Genomic DNA, 14579 nt, shown 5'->3' with positions numbered 1-14579 from the left:
CATGGACATGCAAGTTGTATTCATACCACTACACCATTAACAAAACTTGATTCAATCGTCAAAGCTCTTAAATAATAAGTTTATTTACCTTGGATTTCATATCATGAGAACCTTCAGCTACATTTAAACATAGTTAACATGAAGTATTTGTTATTATGTACATGTGAAGGTCAAATAACAACTTTGATCTAGGGACATCAAGATTTGTAAATTGTGTAAAGCCTCAATAAGATTTTAGCCCAAGTGCCAAGAGAATTTATGTTGTTTGGATAATGTTTTCCTTTAACACAGAGAATTCCTTTTGTTCGCATAATGTTTTTTTTATGACTAATGGATCAAACAATTGATCTATTCCTTAACACATTTACACATTTTTCTAATCATTAGAAACTTTACTACTTTTAAATTAATGTGTTGCTTAGATGATCAAACAAAATTCAAAAAAGCACAAGGATAGATTGAAGCTCTTATGTTGATCCAGCTAACTTACAACCCTACAATGGGTTACAAGTTCCAAGTCTCTTTCCTTTGTAAAGGAATCCCCACACATTGACTAAAGAGTAAGATTTGCTTTTTTTAGACTAATGCTACTTTATAGGAGTGTCAACAAAAAGGTTGAATGACTTTCTAACAACCTAAACTCTTTCAAAACCTTAACCCTAAGCAAAAGTGAAGGATATAAGTTAATTTGTAGAGCTTGTGTAAGGGATTTGAAGTAAAATCGTGCTTGCAAGTTATCTATAGATCCAAGTGATTTATCCTAGTAGCCTAAATAAGCTTTACTTAAGACGGTGTATAAACTATGACAAGATAACAAATGTGGTAACTCCATAAATAATACTAAATTAACCTACCTTACAATATTAAGGAAGTGGCCTCATACCTACACTAAGGTGGACGCATTTAGTTTACAAGACACCATACTTGAAACTAGTTGGGGCTTATAGGCCAAGGTAGGATGTGCTATATGCTATCTAAGTGTTTGCCATTACATTAAACATAATTAGAATCACATTAAATCAAATATTGGCCCTAAGATCCAATTGCTAATTGAATTGTGAAGTTATCTCGTCTATAATAAGTTAATCTTTTCAACTTCCCTTGGTATAGCACATCAAGTCAATTTCTATGACGAAGCACTGAGCCAAGACCTGATAACACTTTTAACGCCTTTATATCTCAAATAGGGTGACATAACTGCCAATTAAGCAACTAGTCTACTTTCAATAGTCTCTTGCAACAAAAGTTGCTCTCTTACAACTATTGCTATAGGGTAACACTACTATCCATATTTAGTTCCAAATACTATTAACAAATTTTCTCTGACATGCTATCAAGACATGCACATCTCAAGTTTGGATAGGAAGTGTCTAAGGAAAGTTCAGACAATCATTGTTCCTCTCTCAAAGGAGTAATGTCTGAACATGAAAGGCTCCCATAATTTGGAAAAAGCAAGACCGGACACACTGAAAATTTTACTTCACATGAAGCTAAGAAATCAGATGGAGTAGCAAAACCCTAAATGTAACATCACCATTTTACCATAATTCATCAGCCAATGCTACAACTACCTAACTTAATTTTTGATTAAAGACTAATGCTCTCGAGCAAAGGATTTGAGGATGGACATCAAGCACTATTTGTGAGTTACTTATATCACAAAAGCATCTCAATGTTAAAGGCTCTAAAACATTGAGTAATCTTGACCTGATTAGGTTAACTTGAAGAAAAATGAAGCCTAAAAATTCTACAAATCTAGTACTTTCAAGCCATACAAACTGTACATATGATGGCATGGCATACAAAAGGCACATTAATTGCTTGCCACCATGCTCAAGTATTTCAGTAGAAAATTGGTAAGTTCCAATACTGAACCTTTCACATTACATATTCAATGGCTGTAACAGATACACAATGTACTAGCTTTCTTACAACCAACCTCAATTTCCTTACACATTGACACAGTTGTCTACTCTTGCATATAGATTGGCTTTTTGGTGTTAGAAGCAGTTCTATATACTAATAGTGAGCAGGCTCCTGTTACATTACTGCAGGCTATGAGACGTTTCTACAATTCAACTTAACCTTGAGAGACATTCCTAAAATTCAATTCGACCTTGCAGTAAAACCTACAAAGGCCAGCATAACATCATAAAAGACCAGGAGAAGATACAAGTTCAAGTCAATCATTTGACAGCTTTTTAGGTTACTAAAGAGACAATGGAGACCAATTCACTGCAAGAGGGGCTGCCATCCAAAACCTAGTAGCTATTACAGAAATGCACAAACACACATGCATCAGAATGGAGAAACAATAATGCAAGGCTTCCTGCCACTCCTATGCACTGGCTACTTGACCTGTATGGCCTTCCGGACCATCTCAATATTTTACATCCTGCATCCAAAATCAAATTTAATACATTGGCACTCAGAACACATGCAGAAAACCGTGATGTGCAAGAACACTTGCAGACCATGTTTTGCTACAATATTTGGAATCCGTGCAGAAGTTTCATTGAATTATGACAAATAAACTTATCACATTGATCAGAAGCCCCTCGATATACCAACCCAACATAGATCTACTGATATTGTCAGGTACACTCCGCCTATGGTGAAGCATATGCATCATCAAGGCAAGAGACTAGACATTACTGAATGATACATTAAAGTAAATTTATCTTGTCACTATGCCCTTTACAATTTTTTGCAAGGGAAGCAGTTCCATGCAGACACTCGTAATTGCATGGTGTTTATAAAGCATTTCACCTGCATCCTGCAACCAGCCAAAATATGTAAAGTTTTTCTAAACTAGTAAAAACATCATCCTGCAGAACCAGCCGCATTGATAGGGTCGCTAGCTGGACTTGAGGTTGGCAGCTCCTGGACAGAAAATAAATCCTATACTGAGCCTGCGCCAAACGCCTGTCAGAAAGCACTTTCCACCTGTAAAGAAAAGCATAGTTAGCCTCACACACCATTCCTCCAGGGGAATTAAGGAGGACACCTGCAACCTGCATAACCCACTCAACTTAAACACATCCTGCACAATGGACCATCTAACTGACAAACGACTCCACCAAGAGACTACCATTTACCTGCCATGACATCCTAACTTACATGGTGCAAGCACAATGCAGCATTCACACAGTCAAGCAAGCCCAGCAAACAAATCAGCCATAACAAAAAAAAAAAAACTCTAACAGACTGTTCAGTGCAGCATCCTCAACCTGCACACCTGCACAAAATGAAACTACCTGTAAGCTAGCCAAATCACTGAACTTGTGAAAGGGGTAGGAAGGAGACTTGGATGCTAGTTTACCTATACAAATACCAAAACGGGCTTCAATATTTTCCATTTGCACTGCCATAAGCAGCAGACTGTCTTTCTTCTCGTTCCCTGTTCCATTGCTCTATCTTAGCTCTGCGCTCAACACTGCCCTCCCTTACAGGCGACCTGTTTCTATAACCAGGAGGACTTCGGCGGCGACTACCAGGGCTAACTCCTCTTTCATAATCCTTTCGCCGATGCCTTCTGTCATCTTGGTCATCATATTCAAGTGGGCGCCTGTCATAGCCACGACCACCATGGGGGTGGTCATCGTAGTATCGATCTCGTTTATCATAGTCTCTCCGAGGGCTGTAACTCCTACTTCGACTCCTGCTTCGGCTCCTTCCATGCCTCCTGTAGCTACCAAAAAGCTTTCTTCGAAGCTCCCTGTCATCCATATTTTCATCAGATGTGTCAAGTCTTGCTTGATTGGCGTACTCAAAGTTTATGACATGATTGTAAAGTATGTATTTGTGCATACCTGCTTGTTTGCATTAGATGCATAAAATTACAATATCCACCACGATTGCAAGTATTTTCCTCATACTGTCTGCACGTAGCTTCTCTAAAATCCGTAACAGGAGAAAAATCGACAATAATAGGCCGTCCTGCAAAAACAATGTGGATATTCCAGAGTCATATCGTAGGATAAGAATAACTTGTCCTTACTAATAAAAGAGCAGCCAAACACAAACCTGCATAAAATCGACCCGTCATGCCCTGTAAAGCAGCTGCTGCCTGTTCTTCCTCTCGGAATTGTGCATACACATTGCCAACCTGTACATACAAACTTGGAAGATCAGTTCAAAATTGATTAAACGATGAGAGTTTGGTATGGCAGCTGTGGAAACAGACTACTCTAATAAGGAAAATTGTGTAATCAGCTGTTGATTTGAACATACCATGTGATCTGCCAGATTGTCACAAACATTCAAGCTCTCCAACTCCCCATATTTGCTTAACTCTTCAAAGATATCCTCATAAAAATCCTGCAACAAAGATTTGAAGCCATGAGCCTTCTTGAAGCTTGACTGTCTTTTTAGAGTTTAATAGGTAACTTTGTCTGCAACTTTTTTATACCAAAATATGATTCTTTAACCTGATTAGACGATAAGGCAGGCACTTAAAACAAAGTAAAATGCATATTATACCGATATCACGTACTGTTCAATAATTCATGGTGGTGCACAGATGAATGTAGGATTGACTGTTTCCCTTCATGTGACTAAACCCACTCTCAATTGGTTGTGTAGGCTATAGCAGAGATTTTGAAGTTCTTACCTGATGTGCTTCTATTACCTTCTCTTAACACAAGGAATCTGCTAATACTTTTGCAGAATATGATGGAGATTCTATCAAGTAGCTTGCTGGCATGATTAGGTGGTCTGCACAATTGGAAGTGATGACAGTTCCAGGTATCATCACTTCCAGACAGGTCAAAAGGTGCTACCAGAACAGAGTTTTAGCAGATTCCATGTATATAGATGCGCAATCATCTATTTTAGAGATATCACATTTCATTGGACCCATCAACACATGAGCTATGTATGACAAGCTCCAAGCCAACAGCTCAATTTAAGCTAGTTATGAACATTTTCAACTTGGCTTGATATGACCATGCAATACCTACAATAGCTAGAAAAAAAAAATGTCACCCTTTTTGAAAGGCCCTCATCCAAAAGTCTATATGAACTGTCCTAATAAGTTCTATATCTTGGGAGAAAATCACCCCAATTTGGAGGAAATATTATTTCCAAAAATGTGCCTTTTTGGCTAATGGATTGTCGGCATCAACCCCTGGTGTGTAAATAATGATGTTAGAGTGAGCTCCCAGCCTCCTTGGCCAACAAGACCAATGCACTGAAGTAGAGCTAAACAGATCAATCCACACTCCAATAGGTCCTCAATCTATGCTTGGATCTCCTCGCACTCCTCCAACATTCTGCAGTAGGGACCGTAGGGTGCATTTAAGAGGTTTTCACACTTGGGAATAGCTTGACAGTAAAGTTTTCGGCCCATGTAAAACCCTTTGTTCACTTATTTGTTTTCTTATTAGCAGTACCTTCTTTGAACAATGGATTATCACCCTCAATAATTATAGAGTTGCCCCCTAATCTTTGTCTTTGGGCTTGGGCCAAGCATTTGAATAATTATGTTTCACCAACCTTTTTTCACCTCTTCCACTTAACACCATGGTTGCAACACCTCACTAGGGTCCATCCTGCACTCATGACATAACACATGCCATACAAGCACATAATGAAGCATGTTAAGCTTCTTCAACATAGTTGCATATTCCTTCTCAAAAAGGGGGCTTTGTGTTAGTAGATTAGTCAGCTCATGGTTGAGTTTGGACTTGTGGTTCAGCAGGCTGGGCACAAAGACATTTTAGGCATTTTATTTGCCATTGTTTATTGTGGATTGGCATTATTTGCAGCCAATCGGCCAGCATTTAATACTGGCCGACCTATCATATTTTAGGCATTTATTTTGGCCTATTTATTGTTAGCCTTCCTCCACATTCATTCATCACTGGACAGTTCTTGGAGAGATGGAGCACATGCCAGTGCCTCCACAGCCGGTGTCTCACATTGTATCTGTATTGTCTCATGTCTTGGTATATGGATTCCATTTCTCAAGCATACATCTGAGTTCTCATCTATATTGTGTTATCTCTTTCTTCTCTTTTGTCTTGTGTTGAGCAGTTTATTTCAGCACATGTTTATGCTTCCATTGCTGCACTACTTCTGACATGGTATCAGATTTCAGGATTTGTGTTTCTGCTATGTTTTCTTGCTGATTTCAGGACTGTTTTCCCTCTTGCTAATCAGGTAGCTACTGCTCCGATCAGGCGACCACTTTTGCCTGCGTTTTTTTCTAATGTCAGCATCCATACAACCTGTGTTTTGATGCTTCAACATCTCCTACTGGCTGAGTGGGCGCTTACATTATTAGGCCGTTTTTGCAAAATAAGTTTAGAGTCAAGAAATCTCGATCTCCAAAGCTAGGAATGAAGACTAAAGCCCGCCAACTCAATGTGCAATTAGTTTGAGTCAGTGTGGCTAGACAATAGTTAAGAAAATGGATGCTTACAACAAAAATTAGCTTAGAGTATGGATGCTTACAACAAAAAGAGTAGGATTTAGCTGAATAGTGTCAACATTTGCTAGTCTCTCCTTCCAATCGTCCCAAGTTGGCTAATTGTAAAAACATTGTACACTCAATCAGACTATTTCTTGGTCAAGCTGTTCCTTTATTCACCACCTACTAGCTAACTAGGGTTAGGTTCATCTGTGCAAGTTAAGGCACTCCCCTACACTTACTTATATCATTCACATCTCATTAGTGGAGATTGAGGGAGAGTGTTAGAAACATTGGGGTTCCCACTCTTACAATGTTATATTGATCTTTGTGTTATGGTATTGAATTCCATTTCACAATTCACTAATTCTTGTGTTCGTTGTTATCTTGTGTTTATGCTTCCTCGTTTCCTTACTTCCGCTCATGCACATTCTCACAAAACCAGCCTCAAGTGCACCCTACATTGAATGTATTATCTAACCACTGAATAAACCTCTTGCCCAATTCAGGGCAATCCTTCCCATCCATTTCTTGAAGCTCAGACACTGTTAACAGTTTATGCCTGTCAGTCCTTTGCTTGCATCAACAGCCTTCACCCTAGACATATCAGATGGCTCTCTATTGACATCCTGCTGCAGGCCCTTAAATCTGCTTGTTGGCTGCCCAGGCATCGCATGTATGCTGCAGGTTCTCACCCTTTTCCTTGCATTTAGGACTACTTACAGCAGAGCAGCACTTTTTCCAGGCAGATTGGTACTATGTATGATAGTCGTGCCTATTTTGAGTCAGGCAGCACTTTTCCCATTTACAGTTGGCTGTTCACATCAGGTCCGACAGTCAACCTGCTATAAGCTAGGTAGGGCAGTTTTGGGCTCTTTACCCTGCTTACAGGGCCGCCTGCTTTGTGCCAGGTCTTCATACCATCTTTCTTCTTTATCTGCTGATCATGGTCATCTCCTATCTGCTGATCACAGCATTCTCTGCCTAGCCACTCTCTGTTTCTTTCCTCATCGTCAAACATTCTCTCCTCTCTCGTCTTCTGTCTGGCACCCTCACTCATCCTTCCCTCCGGCTGGCACTCATGCATGGGCCGAGTACATTGTCTGGTTTCATCATCAATAATCAATTTTGCATACTTTGTGTTCATTTTACGAGTGTTCTACTATTGCTCACATTGCAATGTTGCTCCCACATGTGCACTCACACTCAGCACCATCTAGTCTTTGTGTGGCAACACCTGCTTAGGAAGTGGAGAAACAGTCGATCCTATTTCTTACCTATGTAAATGTATGACTGTAAAGCCCCACACCTGTTTCCTCGTGTGCCTCCAATTATCTCCTCAATCTTTTACCCTTCCTTCTTTTGACCTGAGAGCATTCTCATATTTTGACCTCATTCTTTCCCAAACAGATGCAGATGTAGGTGACAGCATCTAAATACCCTGTACGAGAAAATGATATAGTATATTTGTCCAACCTTCTTTGCAGTAACACCGGTAGCAATTGAACACACCATAAATGAAATAGGGATTCAAGGACCAAGGGATAAAACTAAATTAAACGGTGCCAATATAGTGACTTTTACATCTTCAAAATTGTAAGATACTACAAAATTTTACTTTGTGGCCATCCCAAAATTTTTTCCCCAATCGAAGAGGACTTCAATCCTGAATCCCATTCCACCTTAAACAGCACAAAAGAAAACTTCAGACCTCATAAAATCTTGTAACCGTGACATAGAAACTGGCAATCAAGAGTCCTTTCAGATGGTTCCCAGCCAGAATTAGTTGAAAGCTGTGACACTTACTTCTCCAGAAATGTATTACTCACTGTGGTCATGGAACCAACAGGAAACCATAAAAAGCCCCAAAAATTCCTCATATGTTGTGTTGCGCAGATTGCAGCTAATCAAGACCACAGCTTCCTCTTGACAAAGTGTAAAGAAGGAAGACTAACTGAAGCTACAGAGCTGCTATGGAACATTTGCAAAGTCAAAACTCAAGGATTTGAGACTGCAGCTTGAAAGCACATGTAAGAACCACCATTTTTTGCTTCACAAAGACAAAAGGAACACTTTGTTTCACGAAAAACCTTCGCAAAAGCAGAAGAACCAAAGAACCTTTCAAACCAGGAAAACCTCTAAGCTGTTCTAGTGCTTCCTTTTCTTTTACTGGAATAAAGAGGATGGATCACCTCAAAATGTTCCTGCAGTTTGCGCGGGTCGATGTTGTGGCCCTGCGGGTCAAATCCAGGCGTCGCCAAGTCAGGCCGCTGATACATGTTGGAGAATAGCAAGGTAGGACTGATGGTCGGTCGGTTGTGGAGGCGCGAGCAGCGATCGCCATGTCTGCAGGCTCCAATCTTAAAATAGAAGGGGCAATTCACTCTGTCCTTTTCGGTGCCAAAGATCGAGGCCAAATGCTCCGCCATAGCTACTGCAGTTCGATTGCTGCCCTTACAATTTGGAATCTCGCGACCCTCCAATTAGGTCTTATGAACACGAGAAGCAGAAGAAGGGGATGCGGAAATGTAAAACGCAGAAGAGAGAATTCGGTGGAAACGAGGTAGACCTTAAGATATGTAACCCCTTTTTTTTTCCCCCCTCTTGGGCGATCCTTCCATATACAATAAGTAAAAAGGTTATGTAGTAATAACAAGGGCCTCGCAATGTAAGAGTAAAGGCTAGGGCGAAATGGTATAATAAACCCAAGGTTATACATTCCATTCTCATGGGCACCATTGCAGCACATTGTATAGCGTCAAGGAGCCAATAATAGGTTGGAACCCAAAAGAAGATCATTTCGAAAGGTAGGTTTCGAGCCAAAGAACAAAGAAAAGGAATATTAATTATAACTTGGACGTGCACAAAAAAGCAGACACCCTTACCCCTTCTCATGCTGCCCTATTTCTAGTGGATTCATGCCTGCCTGCCTACCTATGATTACCTACACAACACAAAAACAAAAGCATGTCAAAGCTCCACCTCTAAAGATCGCCTTCTAATCAATACATTCGTGCTATTTCAAACAAAGAGCATTGTCTACTACTCTCATGTTCTACTCCCTACACCTATGCCCTATGACTTCTCTCACCCTATATTGATCCTGGTTACCTTGCTGCAACCAATCAAAATCCTCGTATTACAAATCAACGATGTTATTAATCCTCTCCATAATCAGAGGGCCTGGATTAACCCAACTAGAAGCATTCACCATTCATAAATCTACCATCTCTCAAGGTGCCATGTCTCACACTCCCTAGTGTTTCTTGCATTCTCGTTCCTCATGTTGCCCATGCAATCTCAACCTTACACAATGTCCACTCCTCCATCATCTTTTAGATTCTGTGATTGTGCAACCTGCCTACTATTTTGTCATTCGCAACTAACCAACATCTTATGCATTGATCTCCTATTAGACAAGAGTTGGTATAGAGTTTACAATTGTAGAGGTGTGCATGTCAAACCTACTAGCCTCTGCACCCTGAAAACAACTAAAGCACTTGATAAGTCCCCCCCCCCCCCCCCCTTAGTTCTTACTACAGCCAATCACCACAAGATAAAGAGGCAACAAGTTGATACCACACTCCCTCACCTCCCTTTCAAGCAAGCCCAATCTTTTCCCTCATTAAGGCCAACTAAAGCGCATGCTAATGTAAAAGCCGAGTTCTTAGTGAGAGATTATGAGAACCTAATGCAGGAGTTTTAAGGGTTGATTCCTAGGTATGCTGAAGGGATTTTGTGACTTATTGCAGCAATACATAATAAAGAATGCTAATATTTCTTTATATATTTTTGGTTGGTTGTATGTATTGACATTACCTTCATTGCTACTAAAGGTTCTTCATAGTGTGTCCTTGAATTTCCTACATTCCACTCTCATTACTACAATTGTGTTTCTCATCACTAACTCCACCTTTACTATAGTAGTGTTTCTCAACACTAACTTCTTATTGCCAACCATGAACCTTAGAATAGCTAAGAAGACAAAGAGAGGGTGCTTAAAGGTCCAACTTCATTTTAGCACAACGATGTTGTGTTCCAAGTCTATTGCCTTTGCAAGTTCCTTGACAAGAATCCAACAGTTCGAGACAATAAGCATAGTCACAATTGAGATTGTACAAGAAGTGCAAGCTCCTTCTTACCCCATTAGGCAACCTAAAGTGCCCAGCATTGTTCAAAGGCCCCAGAGGAAAGCTAGGCCTTGGATGAAAGCTAACGTGGCTGTTGTAATGGAAGCAGTAGAGAGTGGGATGTCTCAAAGAATTGTTGCCCGCCACTATGGAATGACCCAATCTACATTGTGTGCATGGTTGGAAGGGAGAACTACTAACAACACAAATAACCATCTTCCACATTGATGGAAGAGGAGGAAGAAGCAGTTGTCCAATGGTACTTTAAGAAGCAAGATGTCGGCCGGTCATGGGGCCACCACTCAAGACCTCATTTTTTAAGGTGACTAGAGTGAACCCCTTCACTAATGGTATCCCTGGACGCAATCTGATGGATGGGTTTAGAAAGCATTGTCGCATGGAATATGCGCGAGAGTTCGTGAAAGTCGCTCATCGTAGGAACGCTATGCAAGATGGGAGCAAGATCAAGATCGATTCAAGACAATAGATTTGATGTCAAAGGTTTTGTGTATTGCAAGTACAAATCCAAAGCCAAAGGGAAGTAAACTAACATTGTGTTGATCATTGCTCTAAGAAGTAAGCTTTCATCCATGCAACTAAACCTCTTTCAAGCTTTCATCCGCAATTAAGCCTCTTTCATCAGGCTCTTGGTGAACGTCTCCAAGTTCTGAAACCTAGCTACAAAATAATCATGAACCTAGGCATATCTGAAAGATACTTTGTCTCTACTCTCTTCTTTTTTATCCTCATCATCACACCTCAATCATGTTGTCTCCCACTTTGAATATGTAGACATCTCCTTTGTAATTTCATCTCATATGTTGATGGCTAGCTTTGGTTTGCATGGTCGCCTCTTTTTCACGATGAATGCTATTGCAACAAGTATAAATGTTGCCTTTCTTGCAACACATCAATGCCCTTCATGACAAGCTACCAGTTTTGTAATCAATGCTGGATTTTTGCCATCGATGCCTCGAACTATTGACGACGTTCTAGCATCAAAGAATGACATTGTGAAGCTCGTATGGAAGTAGATGCATTCATCCCACTTGCAACATGATCACATCATTGATTTCCTCCCCCCATGACTTTGGTTTTGGCACTTGGCAATTGCAAACCCTCCCAGACCTGTCCATAGTCTGCGCAGATTTCCCCTACCTCCATAATCAGGGCAGGCATCTAGAATAAGTCAAACAGACAAAGAGAAGAGGACCCATGATCTAAATGACATTATGGTTGCTTCTCCCCAATTCATCACAATGCAAGATCGTCACTTCTTTTTTCCATCAACTTTCTTCCGTTGTCATCCCAAAAAGCACGTAGCTTTCTCTATGCGAGATGGCTAATATTAGCTTTACTTTTCCAAAGCTTTGCAACCTTTCTCCAATCTGGCCTTGTCCCCATACAAAAATTGCCTCGTCATCCATCTATCAATCCGCCACCCAATGATTCAAGCAAGCACCTTAGTCCGCCACCCTTGTAGCACAAGTTAGAGCTTATTTTGATTCACAATACAATTTTCAATATAGGACTCGGATCCATGTAGCTTCAAAAGTAAATGACACATGCTTAAATACCAATGAATCATTACTTTGATTCCACTAGCTTGGTAAATCCCAGGAGTAGTCTTACAAATAGGTGTTTTTGTTAATCCCTACGAATTCCTTTGAGGATGAAACTAACTTGATGTTGATCTTAGCTTTTCTTATCTCAGAATGCTAACTCTAAGCACTATAATGTATTGCTATCCAAAGTTTCACTTCGAAGTAGGACAATTTAGTTAACCAGAAAAATCAAGCATTTGCCTCAATAGAGTTTCTTCAAACATGTAGCAACCCGTGATACTAATGTTACCCTTGGAGCCATCATTGAACCATAAACATTGACCATACCCATGGATGCTAGGTTATACAGTTTGTGATTAATGTGTTCGTTTTGCATGATGTTGACGAGGATGGATCAGTACTTGGCATGAAGAGGAAAGTGGTTATTATTGCAGTGGTCTTCGTCTTCCTCTTCTAAGTCTCATCTTCTATCCCCCCCTTCTTTCCATCTATCACATGACAAACCACAGATCTCCATCTACATGTTCCCCTTAATCGCAAGCGAATACAAAATAATTTAGGATGGAACCAAGCAATCAATTTTTCAAACTGACAGTTCAAATTGAATGATAAACGAAAAGATACACACAACAGAAAACAAATTCCTAATGACGCTAACTAATGAGTTCAAATTCCTGGCGAAAGACTCTACCCTCAAGTTCATAGTGGTGGACGTGCAGCATCACGACATCTACCCCTCCAAACCTGCACATCCTCCAAATGGGCCACAACTACCCATCCTCATGACTGCCAAGCTCGATGGTCAACGTGATCTCCTCATCTTCTGCAAAATCATTTGCAATATCCACATCCTCATCTACATCATCTCTAGCCTCAAGTCCATCATAAAACTCATCACCCAACTCCTCAACTGCACAGGTTGTATCATCTCTCCTCTTGAATAATTTAATTCTCTTTCCTGCAATCAGTATCCATAAGGCCATACCATCAAGCTCTATTAAGGAATACGTAGCATTGCCATGGACATGCTGCACCAAATAAGGCCCAAACCATTGTCTCAAAGCCTTGCGGATAGCACTATGTTGGTTGTCTAGACTGTTATCATAGACCAACACCCAATTTTCCACCTCAATCTCTCCAGGTCTCAATCTGTGTCTACTATCAAATCAATCTTTGCTCCGAATTCTGGCCTCTTCGAGCTTTTGGACAGCTCTCTCATTTCCTCAGATCTCCTCTCCAACTAACAAATACGAAGAGCCAAAAGATACTCTCTAGTCATCTCATCTTACTACCACAGTAAAGCATTCCAAGTGAGTGTGCAATTCTCTATAGGCATGACTGGTTTTTGTCCATATATCAACTCAGCTGGCATATAACCTGTGGTCACACTGTGGGTAGTGCGATCAGCCCATAAGGCGTAAGGCAACAATATAGGCCACTCCTTGACCCATCCACTGTATGCCTTGGTCAAGGCTTTTGCAATTGGCGGATGGCCTCTTTCGCTCTTCTCATTGCCTTCTAGATTATATGTTGAAGTCAAAGCAAGTTTAATGCCAAGGTGAGAGAAAAACTCCCTAGCCTCATCAACATCCAACTCACCTCTATCTGCTATAATTTTCCCAATGCAGCCATACTTAACATCATCCAACAGAAACTTACAGACCACTGAAGTAGTCTTCGTTCTTCTCAATGCTCTTCCTTCCACCTGTTTTCGTGAGATCCTCTCGTGTTAAAACAATGTAATGCATCTGCCACAATCCAATAGGCATAGTAATCAAATCAAGAACCCACTTGCAATGAATACATAGCGGATAAGTAGGGTGAACCTCGTCTCTATACCTCATTAAAGAAAACAACTGACAATCAGTGCATGTCTAAACAAACTATGAGATGTCTCTGTGCATGTCTCTCCACTAGTAGCACTCTCTAATATTCTCATAGGTCACCCAAACAACTCTATGTCCTGCTGAAAGACTTCCATGAAACTCTCTCATGATTCGCACATGTGAAGCTCTGTCACATACAACTCTCAATGGTTGTCCTCCTCGCTTCTGTGGATGCTTCCAAAGGCGGCCACTCCACAAAAAGAAACCATAAGCTTTCCTCTTGATCTTCTTGAAGTCCCCATCACTCCATCCATCCTATCTAGGGATGGTCCTCAAATAATGGCCAATCTGAAAATACTCTCCTATATACAAAGACTCATCAAAGCTCTCCAAAGTAGATACATGACAAGTATGATCAGCATGCACGGCTAAAAGATTAGCCCCATCATCAACATCATCAATGCAAGAAGAATCCATATCATCATACCTCTCTCGTGAAAGCATATTGGCTACTAGGTTTTCTTTACTTGCTATGTGAGTGAACTCAAGATTCATGGATTTTATGTACCCAATCCACCTAAGCATGGCAATGTTGGGAGTAGAAAAACTCGTGATCATACCTAGAAGAGGCAAGAAATCAGTCTCA

At 40.5% G+C, this 14579-nt stretch overlaps 1 protein-coding gene across 2 annotated transcripts; it reads right to left on the bottom strand.

The window, feature by feature from the left end:
* Positions 1 to 2520: 2520 nt before the first annotated feature.
* Positions 2521 to 9009, bottom strand: LOC148014560 (splicing factor U2af small subunit B-like). Of its 2 annotated transcripts, none has more exons than XM_087666283.1 (6): positions 8605 to 9009; positions 4234 to 4320; positions 4027 to 4108; positions 3813 to 3939; positions 3323 to 3718; positions 2521 to 3238 (listed from the first exon to the last, which is right to left on the bottom strand). In XM_087666283.1, exons 1-5 carry the CDS (start codon positions 8839 to 8841, stop codon positions 3346 to 3348), a joined length of 906 nt encoding a protein of 301 aa, XP_087522409.1. In that variant the 5' UTR covers positions 8842 to 9009; the 3' UTR covers positions 2521 to 3238; positions 3323 to 3345. The 2 variants fall into 2 exon arrangements, with proteins under 2 accessions (XP_087522409.1, XP_087522408.1); XM_087666282.1 differs by having other exon boundaries at positions 2521 to 2946.
* Positions 9010 to 14579: the final 5570 nt, after the last annotated feature.

The sequence above is a fragment of the Lygodium microphyllum genome, chromosome 25, assembly GCF_053477565.2.
Source record: "Lygodium microphyllum isolate KBCC chromosome 25, Lygodium_microphyllum_v1.1.10, whole genome shotgun sequence".
Lineage (NCBI taxonomy): Eukaryota > Viridiplantae > Streptophyta > Polypodiopsida > Schizaeales > Lygodiaceae > Lygodium > Lygodium microphyllum.
The sequence above is the reverse complement of the archived record's forward strand: the minus strand, read 5'-3'. Positions and strand labels throughout refer to the sequence as shown.